Source organism: Thalassophryne amazonica, chromosome 3 (assembly GCF_902500255.1).
Source record: "Thalassophryne amazonica chromosome 3, fThaAma1.1, whole genome shotgun sequence".
Taxonomy (NCBI): Eukaryota; Metazoa; Chordata; class Actinopteri; order Batrachoidiformes; family Batrachoididae; genus Thalassophryne; species Thalassophryne amazonica.
The window spans coordinates 143,515,489-143,535,951 of record NC_047105.1 but is presented as its reverse complement, the minus strand read 5'-3'; the positions used below and the strand labels follow the sequence as shown (position 1 = coordinate 143,535,951).

At 41.4% G+C, this 20,463-nt stretch overlaps 1 protein-coding gene across 1 annotated transcript in view; it reads left to right on the top strand.

Annotated features, from left to right (window-relative positions):
• Nucleotides 1–20,463, top strand: part of LOC117507850 (receptor-type tyrosine-protein phosphatase gamma-like) — a 954,825-nt gene that overhangs the window by 710,569 nt on the left and 223,793 nt on the right. Inside the window, exon 4 of the mRNA XM_034167634.1 lies at nucleotides 19,864–20,012. Within this exon, the coding sequence (XP_034023525.1) occupies nucleotides 19,864–20,012 (149 nt within the window). The remainder of the gene's footprint in view (nucleotides 1–19,863; nucleotides 20,013–20,463) is intronic.

Genomic DNA, 20,463 nt, shown 5'->3' with positions numbered 1-20,463 from the left:
GAATGTCCCTTTAGGAGACCTGACAGTATTAAAAACCTCTTTCAGCACCTTCGCTGGAACATCTAAAGGAGAACTTGTAGGTTTTGTGTGTTTCACTACCTGACTAAGGAATGAAAGAGAAACAGACTCAAAGCTACTCGAGCACAGCAGAATGTGCACAATTAACAGACAGTCCAGCATTACATTTATGATCAGCATTCTGTCTGACTGATGAGACTTTATCAATGAAAAGCTGAAGATACTGCTAACAGGTCCTGGTTGTAGAATCCATCAAAACAGAGGGACACAGCTTTACAACTGAGTTTATAGTCTGAAACAACACTCTGGGACTATGACAACTGCTGGAAATAATATGAGAGAGACACTGAGATTTTGCCTCCTTCACAGCCTTCTGGTAGTCAGTTAGACTGTCCCTCAGAATACCCAGAGAGACCTGGAGTTTGTCCTTTTCCCACCGGTCTGCAGCGCTGGCTGAGGGCACGGGTCGTGGCATTTAACCAGGGGTCGGATCTTGATTTAATGGATGCAGTGAAAAGCGGCAACAGAATCCAGAATCACTGAGCATGTGGAGTGGAAAGAGGAGAGAAATGAAATCCGACCTCTGGCGGAGGGCTGCCTAATTGGTCTGTTGAGCACTCAACTTGCTTAACATTGCACAACCATTGGTCGACATACAGTAGGTACCGGGCTGCTCGACCCCTTTGGAAGGCCAGGGTGTGTGTGTGTATGTTTGTTCAGGTAAAACTGGAGTTGCGTCAGGGCGTGCCAAAATCTCAATGCGCAAATAAGCTTGATCCTCTGTGGTGACCCTGAGCACTTGGGAGCAGCCAAAAGAACACCACCAAAAGTGTTTAGTGTGTTCATTATACTTTAATAATGAAAATAAATACAGTTACCATACACCTTAACCGAAACAGGCGGAACACATTTAAAATTAAACAGTCATCCTTAATTAACACAATAGCAATACACAATAAGTGCAATAAAGTTCATTTGCAAAGATAAACTGCTAATTGGTGTCCATTGGTGCTGCCTTGTTCTTCCTATTCTCCTTTCTCTTTTCATATGTGTTGATTGTTTTCTGGTTGAATTTGTAGCAAGTGTTTCGTATCATTATTCTCCACGCGGGTTGGTCTTCAATGTTCCATTGCCAGCCACCCAGAACTCCGCATTTTAAAGTACTTTTGCAAGTATCCTTGTAACGTATCTTAGGACGTCCAACGGGGTGAGTCCCTTCCATAAGTTCACCATACAGTAGGGCTTTCACTGGCCTATCATTGTCCATTCTGGTAGCGTGGCCCAGACAGCGCAGTCGATTTCTAACTAGTTTGATTTTGATGTCTTCAACACCTGCCCGAGTTAAAACGTCTTCAGTACTGATGTAATCATCGCATTTGATTTTCAAAATTCTTCTCAGATGAAGCTTCTCAACAGTACGCAGCTGCCTAATTTGGTGGTAGTAAAGGGTCCACGTTTCGCACCCATATAGTAGTAAGGGCATCAGACACTGGTTGTAAACTTTGACTTTGGTTGACGGGGTGAGTTTGTGTGAGTCAAAAACTATACTTCGTAATCTTCCATATGCACAATTATCTGTATGAACTTTGACAGACAACCAAGCCTACATAAAATTTTATAGAGTAGGGCTCGATTAACTGTATAACACGCCTTGGTGAAATGGACAAAGTCTATGTACAGTGAGGAAAATAAGTATTTGAACACCCTGCAATTTTGCAAGTTCTCCCACTTAGAAATCATGGAGGGGTCTGAAATTTTCATCTTAGGTGCACGTCCACTGTGAGAAACATAATCTAAAAAACAAAAACAGAAATCACAATGTATGATTTTTTAAATAATGTATTTGTATGTTACTGCTGCAAATAAGTATTTGATCCCCTACAACTAGCAAGAATTCTGTCTCACACAGACCTGTTAATTTTTCTTTAAGAAGCCCTCTTATTCTGCACTCTTTACCTGTATTAATTGCACCTGTTTGAACTTGTTACCTGTATAAAAGACACCTGTTCACACACTCAGTCAATCACACTCCAACTTGTCCACCATAGCCAAGACCAAAGAGCTGTCTAAGGACACCAGGGACAAAACTGTAGACCTGCACAAGGCTGGGATGGACTACAGGACAACAAGCAGGCAGCTTGGTAGAAGACAACAACTGTTATGATTATTTATTAGAAAGTGGAAGAAACACAAGATGACTGTCAATCTCCCTTGGTCTGGGATTCCATGCGAGATCTCACTTTGTGGGGTAAGGATGATTCTGAGAAAGCTCAGAACTACACAGGAGGACCTGGTCAATGACCTGAAGAGAGCTGGGACCACAGTCACAAAGATTACATTAGTAACACATGATGCTGTCACGGTTTAAAATCTTGCAGGGCAGCAAGGTCCCCCTGCTCAAGCCAGCACATGTCCAGGTCCGTTTGAAGTTCACCAGTGACCATCTGGATGATCCACAGGAGGCATGGGAGAAGGTCATGTGGTCAGATGAGACCAGAATAGAGCTTTTTGGAATCAATTCCACTTACTATGTTTAGAGGATGAGAACAACCCCAAGAAAACCATCCCAACCGTGAAGCATGGGGATGCAAACATCATACTCTGGGGGTGCTCTTCTGCAAAGGGGACAGGACGACTGCACCGTATTGAAGGGAGGATGGATGGGGTCATTTATTGTGAGATTTTGGCAAACAACCTCCTTCCCTCAGTAAGAGCATTGAAGATGGGTCATGGCTGGGTCTTCCAGCATGACAATGACCCCAAACACACAGCCAGGGCAACTAAGGAGGGGCTCCGTAAAAAACATTTCAAGGTCCTGGAGTGGCCTGGCCAGTCTCCAGAACTGAACTCAATAGAAAATCTTTGGAGGGAGCTGAAACTCCAAACCTGAAAGATTTGGAGAAGATCTGTACGGAGGAATGGGCCAAAATCCCTGCTGCAGTGTGTCAAAACCTGGTGAAAAACTACAGGAAACGTTTGTCCTCTGTAATTGCAAACAAAGGCTACTGTACCAAATATTAACATTGATTTTCACAGGTGTTGACATACTTATTTGCAGCAGTAACACACAAATAAATTATTAAAAAATCATACATTGTGATTTCTGGATTTTCTTTTTTTTTAAATTATGTCTCTCACAGTGGACATGCACCTAAGATGAACATTTCAGACCCCTCCATGATTTCTAAGTGGGAGAACTTGCAAAATCGCAGGGTGTTCAAATACTTATTTTCCTCACTGTACATGTTACTTTGTTGTTCTCTTGATCTTTCCATAAGCTGTCTGAGAGTGAAAATGCCATAAATGGTACTTCTCCCATTTCAATATCCAGATTGAGATTGAGGATATAATTTTTCAGCCAGCCTCTTCAGTCTCTGCAAAAGGATGTCAGCAAACACCTTTCCAACAGCGCTCTGTAACTGGCACACTGACTTTTATCTCCTTTTTTGAAAAGTTTCAATAATGTTGGGGTCTGTCATGTCCAGTGGGATATTTTCTGAGGTCCAGAGCATGTCAATGATTGAGAATAGAAAAACTCTCAAGCGAGCACCTCCGTGTACAAGAACTTCTTGTAATATAACAGCCTGGACTTTTACCAAGTTTGGTATTCTTGAGCGCTTGGTTCAACTCCTCTTCCGTGATTGGTGTGTCTAATGATTCATCTATTGGATGCTGTACTGTTTCTTCTAGAATAGTCATATGTACTTTGGATGGTTGATTGAGGAGTTCACTGAAATGTTCCACCCACCCATCTGTTGATTTCCTCAGAAGATGTGAGAACACTATCTTTTGACCTTACTGGATGTGAACTCATGGATCTTGGACCATAAACTTCATTTAAAGTTGCATAGAATTCTCAATTATTCTTCTCGTGCGCAAACTGTTCCGCTTCTTCCGCCTTTTCTGGAACCATCTGTTTTTTAATGTTCTGATGCGGTCTCTGAGAGCATTCCTGTTGAGCTTTTTGTCTTTTTGTTGAGCTCTTGAATTTCTTGGTCTTGGTCGTCGAACCAATCATTAGATGCTTTCTTCTTTTTGCTGAAGGTATGTTCAGCTACCTGTTGCAGGAGTGCTTTAAACTCTTCCCAGTCTTCACTGTATTCTGGTAGTTTTTCATCAAGAAATTTTTTGAGCCTCTCTCAATACATATACAAATACAGTTAGATGGTAAGATTTTAGTTTATTTAGTTGCATTTAGTTGCATAATAATTCTACACACCAACTGTTGCCTCATACTTGTGTGTGAGCGTACACACACACACACACACACATATATATATATATATATATATATATATATATATATATATATATATATATATATAACCGGTTCCAAAAAGGGCCGAGAGGGTGCATGCTTTCTCAAAGTGCTCAAAGTGATGTTAATCAGTGAAATCACCTGCTGGAGTGGGTGGTTGCACAGAAAGCCTGCACCCTCTCAGCCCTTTCTGGAACTGGTTTGAGACCTCTGCTTTATACTGTGTGAGTTTTGGCCCTTTTTCAGATGATTTTTCATTCGTGCGAGAATTTTTTGGACCAAGTTTCAGGTTAATCGCGCATGCTGCATCGTGTAGTGTACATAGAGTAACAAGCTGCGTTCAACATCTCACGACCACCTCCTGATTGCCGATCGTATGGTCGAATGAAAATCAAACGTGTTTGTTATTATTCTGGTCAGCCATCGTGAGTGTATCCTGCTGCTGAAGAGCGACAAGCATCCAACCGCTCGCGCTGTGCATGTGCAAACACCGCAGAGCTGTCTTGTAATGTTTTTGTTGTTGTTGTTGTTTTGTTTTTAAACTTAATTTGTAAAAAAAAAAAAAAGCCATTTGCAAAGCCAAAAAGTTGATTTGACAACCATCTGATATAACCGGGGTCAAAATAAATAGAATAGAACACTGCTATCTACTGGTGCCCAGATGCTTAGTACTTAGGGCGAATACTGCCATGAACACTACTGGCCAGTAGATGGCAGTAGAGGCCTTGAAAACCTGCCAAAACAAAATTCCAAGATAATCTGTGTCTGCTATATTTAAGATGTGTGGAATTTAACAAGCGCAAATACAATAACGTCTATAAACCCAGAGAATATATTCACGAGAGTTTTAGGCACTAGAGTGCAGGAGTGGTGGCCAAGTGGTTAATGCACTTGGTTTCAGTGCAGAAGGTTCCGGGTTCAAATCCCACCCCTGCCACATTTCTCCATGTAATGTGGAGTTGCGTCAGGAAGGGCATCCGGCGTAAAACCTGTGCCAATTCAACATGCAGATCCATCTTGGATTTGCAGTGGCGACCCCAAGTGCAAACAAGGGAGCAGCCGAAGGGACTTATTGTTTTAGGCACTAGAGTTTAATGCTGTTGTCCGTGGAGCCTGAACAGAGTGTCTGAAATGCATTTGTCCTGTCATGAACGTACTGAGATTACCCTATCCTACCCATAATGCACTGCTGGACACAGCATGTGCTCACAAAACCTCAAGAATTAGCACATTACTTTAAAACTAAAACATATATCTGACATTTCACTTTATAAAACTTCAGACAAGTCGTATTAATATGTTGCATAACAAGACAATCAGGTACCAGCTAAAAAAACAGTTTTAATGAGACTAACCCAGATCAATATTGAATCAAAATAATCAACTCTAAATCTTAAGAATCAGAATTGAATCGATTCTTGAAATTTAAATCAATACCCTGACCTTCTTTTCAGCACCCTTGACAGTCACATAAGTAAAATAATAATACAATAACATGCTTTTGGGGGGCAGTATGCATTTTCAGAGGCCCTCTGTCCATGCCCAAAATGCACACACGTGCTCGTGCATGCGCATGTATGCGCACCCACAACACATGCGCATGTGCATGCATACGTACAATGTGCATTGGTGTGATTTTTGGCTGGACTGAGGAAGTACACAGTCTTTTTTTTCTATGGAAGTCTGAAGTCTGACGTTATTTTTTTGGTTATCTGTGCCCACCACTGTATATATATATATATATATATATATATATATATATATATATATATATATATATATATATATATATATATATATATATATATATCTTTGGATGTATGAATCGATCTGTAGGAATTAATATGAAAATCTATTTAAAATCGGTGAATCGATGTTTTCAACCCAGCACCCAATGATTGACAGGTGCTCAGAGAGGGCCCCTAATAGAATTACCCTCACTCACTCACTCATCTTCAACCACTTACTCCAATTAAGGGTTGTGGGGGGCTGGAGCCTATCCCTGCAGTCACAGGACGTGAGGCGGGGTTACACCACGGACAGGACGCCAGTCTGTCACAAATACAATTACAATACAAGATAACAAAAATGACAAAATAATATGACACTCAGTTATAAAAACTTTTAAATAGTGGCTGAGTGGATCCTTGTCATTTGATTGGTGCTTTGTATGTCACATGACGGGTTAATTCATCCCATTGCATTTAGAGTGCAGCTTGGTTCCATTTAGAGTGCAAATTTGGCTCCATACGTTTGGTACCATTGCACTCTGCACACACACACACGGGCGCGCACGTCCTCATGCACGCGCATACACATGCCCTCGTGTGTACACACGCATGGCCTTGTGTGCACACACGCACATGTACGCGCAGACACACGTGATTTTTGGCTGGACTGAGGAACTACACAAAGTCTTTCTTTTATGGAAGTCCAAAGTCAGTGCACAGCATCACTGGACTACACATCACAATTTGAACTTTAGTAGCAGTGGAACAGAACAGCTTGGACTCCGGCAAGGAGGGTCCCATTCCTCCCCTCTTCTCTCCTCCTTTCTGCTCTCTATCTCTGCTCTGACCTTCAAAGTCCCAGCTTCACCAGACTGTGAATTCTTCAAATTGTGATTTGGATTAACTATGGAATTGATCAGCTGGTCTCTCAACGCCATTGACACCATTTGTTTTCGACAAGGAGGTCAGGATTTGGGGACCCTGCATTCCCGGATGGAACCTACCCAGTGGGCTTTGCTCTCGACGGCTAAGAGAATGGAGTGTGACATGTGGCTCCACTCTCTGTGGAAGACGTTGAGGATTCATTCATATTCGCTTTATGGTGGGAGGTTTGGTGCTGATTGGTTTGTGCGCTGCCCTGACCCACAGGAATATTAGCAAGATGGCTGCTTCCAGAATTTTGTCCCCTCATCAGTCCATCATAATTAATGAGTTGGGCAATGCTGTGTAATCTCAGACTGCGTGAACTCTTGAACTCAAACGCAAAATGGATTCAATCTCGGAACAAATCACTGCATTGCAAAGGAATTGTACTGCTGAGGACCAGAGAATATTCTTCATAAATTTGGACTCTCGACGGTCAGGGGTGCAGTAAATAGAATTCTGTATCTCTCCGCCAAACATCAACATGGCAGCCTTATCGGCTCCTGAAGGCCAAATTCCCTGCTCTTCCCCCAGAAGGCTCTACAGCCTTGGTGAAGGAATTCGCCCCCCCCCTTCTCATCCCCCCCCCAGCCTGCTGTTGCCTAGCAACATCAGACTTTACACACACACAGACAGAAACTGTTAGACTTTACACACACGGACAGAAATCGACAGAAATTTAACTCATCTGCACACGACGCATGTCTCCCTCCCTCCATCCCTATTACCCCCCCCCCATGTCTCTCCATTCCCCCCACCCTGGCTTCCTCCTTGGCACCTCAAAGGCAGCACAGTTTTTTTACTGCTGCAGCCTTCAACCCCCAGGCTGGGCGGCGCGGGCCCCTCCTGCTGCGGCCTTCACCCACTTTTCCTCATTTCGGAAGACGGACTACTTCACGTTCAGTGCACATAAACAATGTCAAATGTATATGTGTTGTCTTTAATTTTGATGTGTGCCATTATTACAGTAAACAAGTAATAATTGTGGATTAATTGCTGTATCTTGTCTGAGGTAATTGGAGTGTAAATGTAATTGCCCTTTTTTGGGATCAATATAGTTGTCTGAAGTCTGAAAATGTAAGTCCTGTTTCTGTTGTTTATAAATTAATAAACTGTCAAATGACAAGGATCTATTTTAACTGTTATATAAAACAAACAATGAATGTTTTTACATTCTTTCAATAGAACAATTATTTGAATCGGTGACAGCTGGAACATACCATTCAACGAGGCAAATATTCATACCATTGAACTCATAAACATTCTTGTATAACAATCACACATTTTATTTACAGTGTATTGGTAACACTAAGTTTATTCATGTAGTATCAGTCTTGCAGCAAACTGAATCTAAATGAATTTCGTTGTATTTTTAGTGTTTCCCCTACAAAGTAACTGTCAAATCACATTTTTCTTTTCACAGATATTGGAAGAGAGTTAAAAATATCATTAAAATGCATGGTTTTATGTAAAATGGTATAAAAAATTTTCCATTATCCTGGCACCCAGCTACAGAAGGGGGCGGTGTGTGTGGGTGTGTGTGTGGGGGGGGGTATCTTTCATGAGGCCCAAAATCCCTGACTGTGCCCCCGGTGACTGCAAACCCTGAAAAGTCAATCAATCAATCAATTTTTTTATATAGCGCCAAATCACAACAAACAGTTGCCCCAAGGCGCTTTATATTGTAAGGCAAGGCCATACAATAATTATGTAAAACCCCAACGGTCAAAACGACCCCCTGTGATCAAGCACTTGGCTACAGTGGGAAGGAAAAACTCCCTTTTAACAGGAAGAAACCTCCAGCAGAACCAGGCTCAGGGAGGGGCAGTCTTCTGCTGGGACTGGTTGGGGCTGAGGGAGAGAACCAGGAAAAAGACATGCTGTGGAGGGGAGCAGAGATCGATCACTAATGATTAAATGCAGAGTGGTGCATACAGAGCAAAAAGAGAAAGAAACAGTGCATCATGGGAACCCCCCAGCAGTCTACGTCTATAGCAGCATAAGTAAAGGATGGTTCAGGGTCACCTGATCCAGCCCTAACTATAAGCTTTAGCAAAAAGGAAAGTTTTAAGCCTAATCTTAAAAGTAGAGAGGGTGTCTGTCTCCCTGATCTGAATTGGGAGCTGGTTCCACAGGAGAGGAGCCTGAAAGCTGAAGGCTCTGCCTCCCATTCTACTCTTACAAACCCTAGGAACTACAAGTAAGCCTGCAGTCTGAGAGCGAAGCGCTCTATTGGGGTGATATGGTACTACGAGGTCCCTAAGATAAGATGGGACCTGATTATTCAAAACCTTATAAGTAAGAAGAAGAATTTTAAATTCTATTCTAGAATTAACAGGAAGCCAATGAAGAGAGGCCAATATGGGTGAGATATGCTCTCTCCTTCTAGTCCCCGTCAGTACTCTAGCTGCAGCATTTTGAATTAACTGAAGGCTTTTTAGGGAACTTTTAGGACAACCTGATAATAATGAATTACAATAGTCCAGCCTAGAGGAAATAAATGCATGAATTAGTTTTTCAGCATCACTCTGAGACAAGACCTTTCTGATTTTAGAGATATTGCGTAAATGCAAAAAAGCAGTCCTACATATTTGTTTAATATGCGCTTTGAATGACATATCCTGATCAAAAATGACTCCAAGATTTCTCACAGTATTACTAGAGGTCAGGGTAATGCCATCCAGAGTAAGGATCTGGTTAGACACCATGTTTCTAAGATTTGTGGGGCCAAGTATAATAACTTCAGTTTTATCTGAGTTTAAAAGCAGGAAATTAGAGGTCATCCATGTCTTTATGTCTGTAAGACAATCCTGCAGTTTAGCTAATTGGTGTGTGTCCTCTGGCTTCATGGATAGATAAAGATATCATCTGCGTAACAATGAAAATTTAAGCAATACCGTCTAATAATACTGCCTAAGGGAAGCATGTATAAAGTGAATAAAATTGGTCCTAGCACAGAACCTTGTGGAACTCCATAATTAACTTTAGTCTATGAAGAAGATTCCCCATTTACATGAACAAATTGTAATCTATTAGACAAATATGATTCAAACCACCGCAGCGCAGTGCCTTTAATACCTATGGCATGCTCTAATCTCTGTAATAAAATTTTATGGTCAACAGTATCAAAAGCAGCACTGAGGTCTAACAGAACAAGCACAGAGATGAGTCCACTGTCCGAGGCCATAAGAAGATCATTTGTAACCTTCACTAATGCTGTTTCTGTACTATGATGAATTCTAAAACCTGACTGAAACTCTTCAAATAGACCATTCCTCTGCAGATGATCAGTTAGCTGTTTTACAACTACCCTTTCAAGAATTTTTGAGAGAAAAGGAAGGTTGGAGATTGGCCTATAATTAGCTAAGATAGCTGGGTCAAGTGATGGCTTTTTAAGTAATGGTTTAATTACTGCCACCTTAAAAGCCTGTGGTACATAGCCAACTAACAAAGATAGATTGATCATATTTAAGATCGAAGCATTAAATAATGGTAGGGCTTCCTTGAGCAGCCTGGTAGGAATGGGGTCTAATAAACATGTTGATGGTTTGGATGAAGTAACTAATGAAAATAACTCAGACAGAACAATCGGAGAGAAAGAGTCTAACCAAATACCGGCATCACTGAAAGCAGCCAAAGATAACGATACGTCTTTGGGATGGTTATGAGTAATTTTTTCTCTAATAGTTAAAATTTTGTTAGCAAAGAAAGTCATGAAGTCATTACTAGTTAAAGTTAATGGAATACTCAGCTCAATAGAGCTCTGACTCTTTGTCAGCCTGGCTACAGTGCTGAAAAGAAACCTGGGGTTGTTCTTATTTTCTTCAATTAGTGATGAGTAGAAAGATGTCCTAGCTTTACGGAGGGCTTTTTTATAGAGCAACAGACTCTTTTTCCAGGCTAAGTGAAGATCTTCTAAATTAGTGAGACGCCATTTCCTCTTCAACTTACGGGTTATCTGCTTTAAGCTACGAGTTTGCGAGTTATACCACGGAGTCAGACACTTCTGATTTAAAGCTCTCTTTTTCAGAGGAGCTACAGCATCCAAAGTTGTCTTCAATGAGGATGTAAAACTATTGACGAGATACTCTATCTCCCTTACAGAGTTTAGGTAGCTACTCTGCACTGTGTTGGTATATGGCATTAGAGAACATAAAGAAGGAATCATATCCTTAAACCTAGTTACAGCGCTTTCTGAAAGACTTCTAGTGTAATGAAACTTATTCCCTACTGCTGGGTAGTCCATCAGAGTAAATGTAAATGTTATTAAGAAATAATCAGACAGAAGGGAGTTTTCAGGGAATACTGTTAAGTCTTCTATTTCCATACCATAAGTCAGAACAAGATCTAATATATGATTAAAGTGGTGGGTGGACTCATTTACTTTTTGAGCAAAGCCAATAGAGTCTAATAATAGATTAAATGCAGTGTTGAGGCTGTCATTCTCAGCATCTGTGTGGATGTTAAAATCGCCCACTATAATTATCTTATCTGAGCTAAGCACTAAGTCAGACAAAAGGTCTGAAAATTCACAGAGAAACTCACAGTAACGACCAGGTGGACGATAGATAATAACAAATAAAACTGGTTTTTGGGACTTCCAATTTGTGTGCTTACTTTTCTAATTCTTCACCTCAAAGATACGTGGGGTCAAACATAACACATCCAAGTGATTGCTGCTGATCTGGATAACTGACAGCTGGCCTGATGTCACTCATTGCTCCAGACACTGGCTGGCAGCCATGTGCCACAGAGCGCCAAGAGGACACAGGTGTGTGTTCTGGCTGACCACCTCAGCACTGATTAATGCCACTTTTATTTGAGATCAGGCCATCAATGCAATCGCCTGATGATGTCTGCCTGTGTCTGTATTTACCTCCACCAACAAAGTTGGAGATGGTTATGTTTTCGCCCCTGGGTTTGTTGGATTGTCTGTGAACAGCCTGGGGCTTGCAATCGCTCATATATCATTCTAAAATTTTTCACTGAAGATTCATATCCTGATAGGCAACAACGGATTCAGTTTAGATCAAAGTCAGGAAACAGCCTTATCTTCAACAATGAACAAATTTGCAAAAATTTGCAACTGTCAAAAAGATCAAATTTCTTTCATATTTGAGAGCGTTATGTGGGATGGTATCCTTTATCGACTGACAAAGTTTGATCCAGATCTGATCCAGATTGCAGATTTTGTGGCCACTTAAATTTACCATTGAAAACCCCATTTATGTATAGTTTACATAATATCTTAATCAAATGTCCCCCAAATTACTCTCATATTTGAAAGTGAGGTGCAGACTGGCACTCACTATCACCTGACAAAGTTTGATCCGGATTGTGTATTTTGTAAACATTTGAATTTAACACTGAAAAGCCCATTTGGTGTAAATTTTCCATTATATCTCAATCAAAAAACAGACGACACCCAGACAACTTTGAAAGATTTATAGGCTTCTGTTACTCTGAGTGGAGAATCTGAGAATTGTGCAGTTTTTATCTGTTGCATCACCTATTCTACAGCTTCATGGTGCAGAGGGAAGGATTTTAAGAAAAGCAAACAGATCAAATTTAGGGTTGAATTTGCCTACTGAAAAATTATCTAAAATGTGATTTTGTGACTTTTCAGAAATTCCTTCTATGTATGATGTTGACTGAAGTGACAACCAATGTTACTGGAATATAGAGCACCCAGAAAGTATTCACAGCACTTCACTTTTTCCACATTTTGTTACAACCTTATTCCAAAATGAATTAAATTCATTTTTCCTCAAAATTCTACACACAATACCTCATAATGAGGTGGGCTTCATACATAATTGGCAAAGCTTCTGGGGAAAACCTGGTCTTGTTAGGAGAGACGGCATCCATCCCACTTTGGATGAAGCAGCTCTCATTTCTAGAAATCTGGCCAATTTTCTTAAATCCTCCAAACCGTGATTATCCAGGGTTGGGACCAGGAAGCAGAGTTGTAGTCTTACACACCTCTCTGCAGCTTCTCTCCCCCTGCCATCCCCTCATTACCCCATCCCCGTAGAGACGGTGCCTGCTCCCAGACCACCAATAACCAGCAAAAATCTATTTAAGCATAAAAATTCAAAAAGGAAAAATAATATAGCACCTTCAACTGCACCACAGACTAAAACAGTTAAATGTGGTCTATTAAACATTAGGTCTCTCTCTTCTAAGTCCCTGTTAGTAAATGATATAATAATTGATCAACATATTGATTTATTCTGCCTTACAGAAACCTGGTTACAGCAGGATGAATATGTTAGTTTAAATGAGTCAACACCCCCGAGTCACACTAACTGTCAGAATGCTCATAGCACGGGCCGGGGCGGAGGATTAGCAGCAATATTCCATTCCAGCTTATTAATTAATCAAAAACCCAGACAGAGCTTTAATTCATTTGAAAGCTTGACTCTTAGTCTTGTCCATCCAAATTGGAAGTCCCAAAAAACAGTTTTATTTGTTATTATCTATCGTCCACCTGGTCGTTACTGTGAGTTTCTCTGTGAATTTTCAGTCCTTTTGTCTGACTTAGTGCTTAGCTCAGATAAGATAATTATAGTGGGCGATTTTAACATCCACACAGATGCTGAGAATGACAGCCTCAACACTGCATTTAATCTATTATTAGACTCAATTGGCTTTGCTCAAAATGTGAATGAGTCCACCCACCACTTTAATCATATCTTAGATCTTGTTCTGACTTATGGTATGGAAATTGAAGACTTAACAGTATTCCCTGAAAACTCCCAACTGTCTGATCATTTCTTAATAACATTTACATTTACTCTGATGGACTACCCAGCAGTGGGGAATAAGTTTCATTACACTAGAAGTCTTTCAGAAAGCGCTGTTACTAGGTTTAAGGATATGATTCCTTCTTTATGTTCTCTAATGCCATATACCAACACAGTGCAGAGTAGCTACCTAAACTCTGTAAGTGAGATAGAGTATCTCGTCAATAGTTTTACATCCTCATTGAAGACAACTTTGGATGCTGTAGCTCCTCTGAAAAAGAGAGCTTTAAATCAGAAGTGCCTGACTCCGTGGTATAACTCACAAACTCGCAGCTTAAAGCAGATAACCCGTAAGTCGGAGAGGAAATGGCGTCTCACTAATTTAGAAGATCTTCACTTAGCCTGGAAAAAGAGTCTGTTGCTTTATAAAAAAGCCCTCCGTAAAGCTAGGACATCTTACTACTCATCACTAATTGAAGAAAATAAGAACAACCCCAGGTTTCTTTTCAGCACTGTAGCCAGGCTGACAAAGAGTCAGAGCTCTATTGAGCCGAGTATTCCTTTAACTTTAACTAGTAATGACTTCATGACTTTCTTTGCTAATAAAATTTTAACTATTAGAGAAAAAATTACTCATAACCATCCCAAAGACGTATCGTTATCTTTGGCTGCTTTCAGTGATGCCGGTATTTGGTTAGACTCTTTCTCTCAGATTGTTCTGTCTGAGTTATTTTCATTAGTTACTTCATCCAAACCATCAACATGTCTATTAGACCCCATTCCTACCAGGCTGCTCAAGGAAGCCCTAGCATTATTTAATGCTTCGATCTTAAATATGATCAATCTATCTTTATTAGTTGGCTATGTACCACAGGCATTTAAGGTGGCAGTAATTAAACCATTACTTAAAAAGCCATCACTTGACCCAGCTATCTTAGCTAATTATAGGCCAATCTCCAACCTTCCTTTTCTCTCAAAAATTCTTGAAAGGGTAGTTGTAAAACACCTAACTGATCATCTGCAGAGGAATGGTCTATTTGAAGAGTTTCAGTCAGGGTTTAGAATTCATCATAGTACAGAAACAGCATTAGTGAAGGTTACAAATGATCTTCTTATGGCCTCAGACAGTGGACTCATCTCTGTGCTTGTTCTGTTAGACCTCAGTGCTGCTTTTGATACTGTTGACCATAAAATTTTATTACAGAGATTAGAGCATGCCATAGGTATTAAAGGCACTGCGCTGCGGTGGTTTGAATCATATTTATCTAATAGATTACAATTTGTTCATGTAAATGGGGAATCTTCTTCACAGACTAAGGTTAATTATGGAGTTCCACAAGGTTCTGTGCTAGGACCAATTTTATTCACTTTATACATGCTTCCCTTAGGCAGTATTATTAGACGGCATTGCTTAAATTTTCATTGTTACGCAGATGATACCCAGCTTTATCTATCCATGAAGCCAGAGGACACACACCAATTAGCTAAACTGCAGGATTGTCTTACAGACATAAAGACATGGATGACCTCTAATTTCCTGCTTTTAAACTCAGATAAAACTGAAGTTATTGTACTTGGCCCCACAAATCTTAGAAACATGGTGTCTAACCAGATCCTTACTCTGGATGGCATTACCCTGACCTCTAGTAATACTGTGAGAAATCTTGGAGTCATTTTTGATCAGGATATGTCATTCAAAGCGCATATTAAACAAATATGTAGGACTGCTTTTTTGCATTTACGCAATATCTCTAAAATTAGAAAGGTCTTGTCTCAGAGTGATGCTGAAAAACTAATTCATGCATTTATTTCCTCTAGGCTGGACTATTGTAATTCATTATTATCAGGTTGTCCTAAAAGTTCCCTGAAAAGCCTTCAGTTAATTCAAAATGCTGCAGCTAGCGTACTAACGGGGACTAGAAGGAGAGAGCATATCTCACCCATATTGGCCTCTCTTCATTGGCTTCCTGTTAATTCTAGAATAGAATTTAAAATTCTTCTTCTTACTTATAAGGTTTTGAATAATCAGGTCCCATCTTATCTTAGGGACCTCATAGTACCATATCACCCCAATAGAGCGCTTCGCTCTCAGACTGCAGGCTTACTTGTAGTTCCTAGGGTTTGTAAGAGTAGAATGGGAGGCAGAGCCTTCAGCTTTCAGGCTCCTCTCCTGTGGAACCAGCTCCCAATTCAGATCAGGGAGACAGACACCCTCTCTACTTTTAAGATTAGGCTTAAAACTTTCCTTTTTGCTAAAGCTTATAGTTAGGGCTGGATCAGGTGACCCTGAACCATCCCTTAGTTATGCTGCTATAGACTTAGACTGCTGGGGGGTTCCCATGATGCACTGAGTGTTTCTTTCTCTTTTTGCTCTGTATGCACCACTCTGCAGTGATTGATCTCTGCTCCCCTCCACAGCATGTCTTTTTCCTGGTTCTCTCCCTCAGCCCCAACCAGTCCCAGCAGAAGACTGCCCCTCCCTGAGCCTGGTTCTGCTGGTGGTTTCTTCCTGCTAAAAGGGAGTTTTTCCTTCCCACTGTCTCCAAGTGCTTGCTCACAGGGGGTCGTTTTGACCGTTGGGGTTTTTACGTAATTATTGTATGGCCTTGCCTTACAATATAAAGCGCCTTGGGGCAACTGTTTGTTGTGATTTGGCGCTATATAAATAAAATTGATTGATTGATTGATAATGACAATGTCAAAACGGGTTGTTTTGTTGTTGTTGTTGTTGTTTGAGAGAGAGAGAGTTTTGCAAATTTGTTAAAATAAAAAACTAAGAAATCACATGTACATAAGTATTCACAGCCTTTGCCATGAAGCTCAAACTTGAGCTCAGGTGCCTCAGGCAATCCCCACACCTACCCACACACACAAACACAATATATGGACACTGCCACGTGGCGGCGCTGTCGCTCTCACGGATTTGCGGGGGTTACAACAGAGTACAAAATGAAGTTCAGCACTGACATTCACTGATTTGAGGAAAGTGGATACCATATTTCTGTGATTAAAAGCCTGGCCGTTTATTTTTTTCAAACCATGCTCAGACCCAGCCCCTAAACGAGGCAGGATGTAATTCAAGCCGGTGATTATTAACAAAATGCTGCTTGTTGCCTGCACTGTAATATGGTGTTAAGATTCACACATATCCCTGGATGTGGCCTGCTAAACAAGAGAGAGCAAGGGCTGTAATTTGGTCACTTTCCCTGTTTCACTCGTTCTTCTCTTGTCATTTTTAAGTGTTTGCATTGCGCACACCAATTACATTTTGATCATGGGTCAAATACATTTGGGGGAAAAGGTCGCAAATATGACCAACTTTACAAAACAGAGTCAGAAACAGATGCTCAAATGACCCGCAATTTATGGAGGGAAATTACACATCCCATTGGTTTGGAGGTTGATGATTGTATAAAGAAGTGGACCTTGTTGAGGGACAAATTAATCCAGAAAAAGCCACTGTTCCTGTGGTAAATTGCATTCAGACACCCACCATAAATCGCGACCTGACACCAGAGAGTTGAGCTGTTTTGACTAATAATCTGGAAGGGCTCATCAGACACTTTTTTGGGGGGGGGCATGAGGAAACTATTATCATTATTATTTAATAGGCTTTACTATGCAGTTAAATCAATATGGGCTTCTATTTATTTTATATGAAAAGATAAATAGTATTAACTAGAATAGTGAAAGTTTACTTTATCTTTTTTTCCCTCATTTGTGTGAGCATGTGGAAAGTCTCACACACAGCAGTGGAACGAAAAATTTTAAAAACGGCAGAATTTATAATACTTACAGTAATTCCTTTTATAAAGAGCAGACTTCGCCTCCAGCTAGACGTACACCAGGAAGTAATGAAATGACATGGATTGTTCTCCCTTTTATGTTTTACATGAATTACGTGATGGGCTCCTCTCATCAGCCGGGCTCTCGTCACATGAAGAGCCGGCTCAGAGCTGGAATGGCATGTCCAGTGCGCAGTGTTCTGCTGGTGACCGCGTTGCAAATGTGATATGTCTTTTAATTATTACAATGCGGGGAAATCCCGAAGTTACATGTGCCTCGCGGTGGCATCCAGCGTTGCGGTGTGCTGATGCAGCGGTCAGGTGACAGGTGATATGTGCTTTATTTCCACGTGATGACAGCATGCTGACGTCCACACCTCACTGTGAGTTATGCAAGGTCATATTCTACAAGCCACTACAGGTGTTCTCCAATTGTGACTTGCCAGCACATATATCTGAACAGCTGCAGGTCGCAGGGACACGCCCATTTGTCTGTGAACCTTGTCAGCTCACAGGAAAAAAGGCTCACTCTTTGTTCCTTTGTTTTGTGATTTTAGTTTTATGTATGTATTATTATGTATTATTATTTTTGCCGTGCATCTGTCTGATGCCTGTGCATTTTATGTCACACCTTGTGTGCACGGTCACACCCAGCTGACAGTTGGAGATCAGCTGACAGGCGCTGTATGTCCACAGCAATGCGCATGAGCAAAGCGATCACACATAAATGAGTTCACACTCTTATTTGTTTTATTTAATCTCCACTCTTTCTGTCTGTCATGTAAACTACAATTTTAGTGGTGGGAGTGACATCAGCCTGCTCGGCCGGCTTCAAATCATGCTGCGTGTTTAGACGCTGGCCGGTCCTCATGTGATCATGTCTGTACTAATTATCAGCATGTCATGAGGGCATGAGCACCCGCCCACACACTTGCATTGCATGTTCCCCAGCTGAGTTGTAGTACACAGCGGTCAACTGTTCCATCAGCACACTGCGCTGGACAGCGACCGGACTCCGGGACCCTCAGCCACAGCTGACAATGTTGGAGTTATGGTGTGTGTGTGCATGTGTTGGGGGAACAACACACTCCACAAGCCATTTGTGTGTGTTGGGGGGGCGGGGGGGGGGGGAGTCCGGCAGCGTCACACTCATGTCTGTTGCTTGGTAATGCCACACTCGTGTTGCACTTAGACAGTTTTCACAGAATGCTTGATTGTGGTCATCTGCTCTCCACTATCGTGCCGGGAGCACAAACAGCCCTGCCTTTTCTAAGTCCCCAGCAAGTGGTGTTGGATGTTTGTGTGTGGCACCTGGAATTTGGCCAACACCTACCAAGAGGGAGTTGAATGGGCACTTGCAGGACACTCACTGTCTTTCGGCCGTTGGTGTGCGTGAATGGTTGTGGTGACAGCTGTATGAGGCGTTTGAGGCGGCTCTGATTTTCATGAGTGGCATGCAATTTCTCCTTCGTGCAATCGTGTTATGTGTGAAGTGGCCCTTACAAAGGGAATACTGCATGCATGTCTGCACAGTGATATGTTTTCAATGTTGGTGTTGCCCATCATGGTGTGGCCCAATCTGACACCTTCATGGTTCCCAAAATCACTGGTGGTGCCCTTTGATGTGTCTATGGCCTGATGCTGCCATTCATATCTCCACAAAACACAGAATACTCGTATGAGAAGTTAATCCATGCAAGAAAGTGTTGATATTTCACCAAGACGTCAGTGTTCAGGTTAAACTAAGCGGGTCGGCTCAAACGTTACTGGGTGTATTTGTTGTAATTCTCACTCAGAGATTTGGTCACCATCATGGCAGACTGATTAACCCGTTCTAACCTCGCTCTTCTCTGGTGCGTTGCTTCTGTAAGTGAGCCAGAAACGTGTGAAAGAAGGAAAGTGCATTGGTTAATGCCAGAATCCTTTCAGAGCCACTTCTGAATGTGAAAATGAGACCAGCGTCTTAATTCTCTCTATATTTCAGATGAGATTTGATGGAATAACAAAGAACTCTGCAAGGGCAATTTGCAGCAGCTAAAGAGAGTTATTTTGCTGCATAAATGAGACCTTCATTTGAGCACTTGCCTTAGTGGCTGATTCTGATGGGAAATGACAGAAATGGCCTTGTGCGAGCACGTTCCTCCTGAAGTCAATGGAACTGATAAACTCGCTTTAGCTCATCTTCACTCTTCATGCTTTTCTCCGTATCTTTAAACCTTTTTGAGCTTTCATGCTGACTCATGGTCTGCACGTGTTCAATACTTTGTTTTTGAACTTTACTTTCACATTTAAAAAAGTTTTATCTTTGTCTTTCATGAATGGAACATACACTGAACACAGATGTTGTGCAACAGAAAATGATTTGCTTCCTGTGTGTCCTTTGTCCTTCTGTCTTTGTCCAGTGGCCATCATGCTGAAGGATGAATTCTTTGTTCGGGGAGCAGGTCTACCTGGCCGGTTCAAGGCAGAAAAGGTGGAGTTTCACTGGGGTCCGAGTAACGGATCAGAGGGATCGGAGCACAGCATCAACGGTCGGCGGTACCCAGTGGAGGTGAGTTCACAGCAGACTGATACTTCAGCATGTTTAACGAAATCAAATCATCAAGAAAAAACACTCAGGAGAACTTTACTGTGTGTTTCTTGTGTGTGTGTGTGTGTGTGTGTGTGTGTGTGTGTGTGTGTGTGTGTGTGTGTGTGTGTGTGTGTGTGTCTATGCGTGCATGCACACACTAGACGTGTCAGATTGCTTTGAGCAGTGATGTGTGCACTGTCTGTATGCTCGTGCGCAGTCTGTGTGCGTGGTGCAGTGAGTTACTGTGTTTTAGTTTTCCTTCATCACTGCAACAGTTTCTGTGGCTTTTTAAAAAATTCCAAACTGCTGCTTTAAAATCAGTTTTGAGATATTGATGATTTGAGGTAGGGGACTGTGGCTCCGAATGGTATGTCCAGGGGTCACATGGAGCAGACAAACCCTGGCTTATGTGAAAATGAGAAACATTATT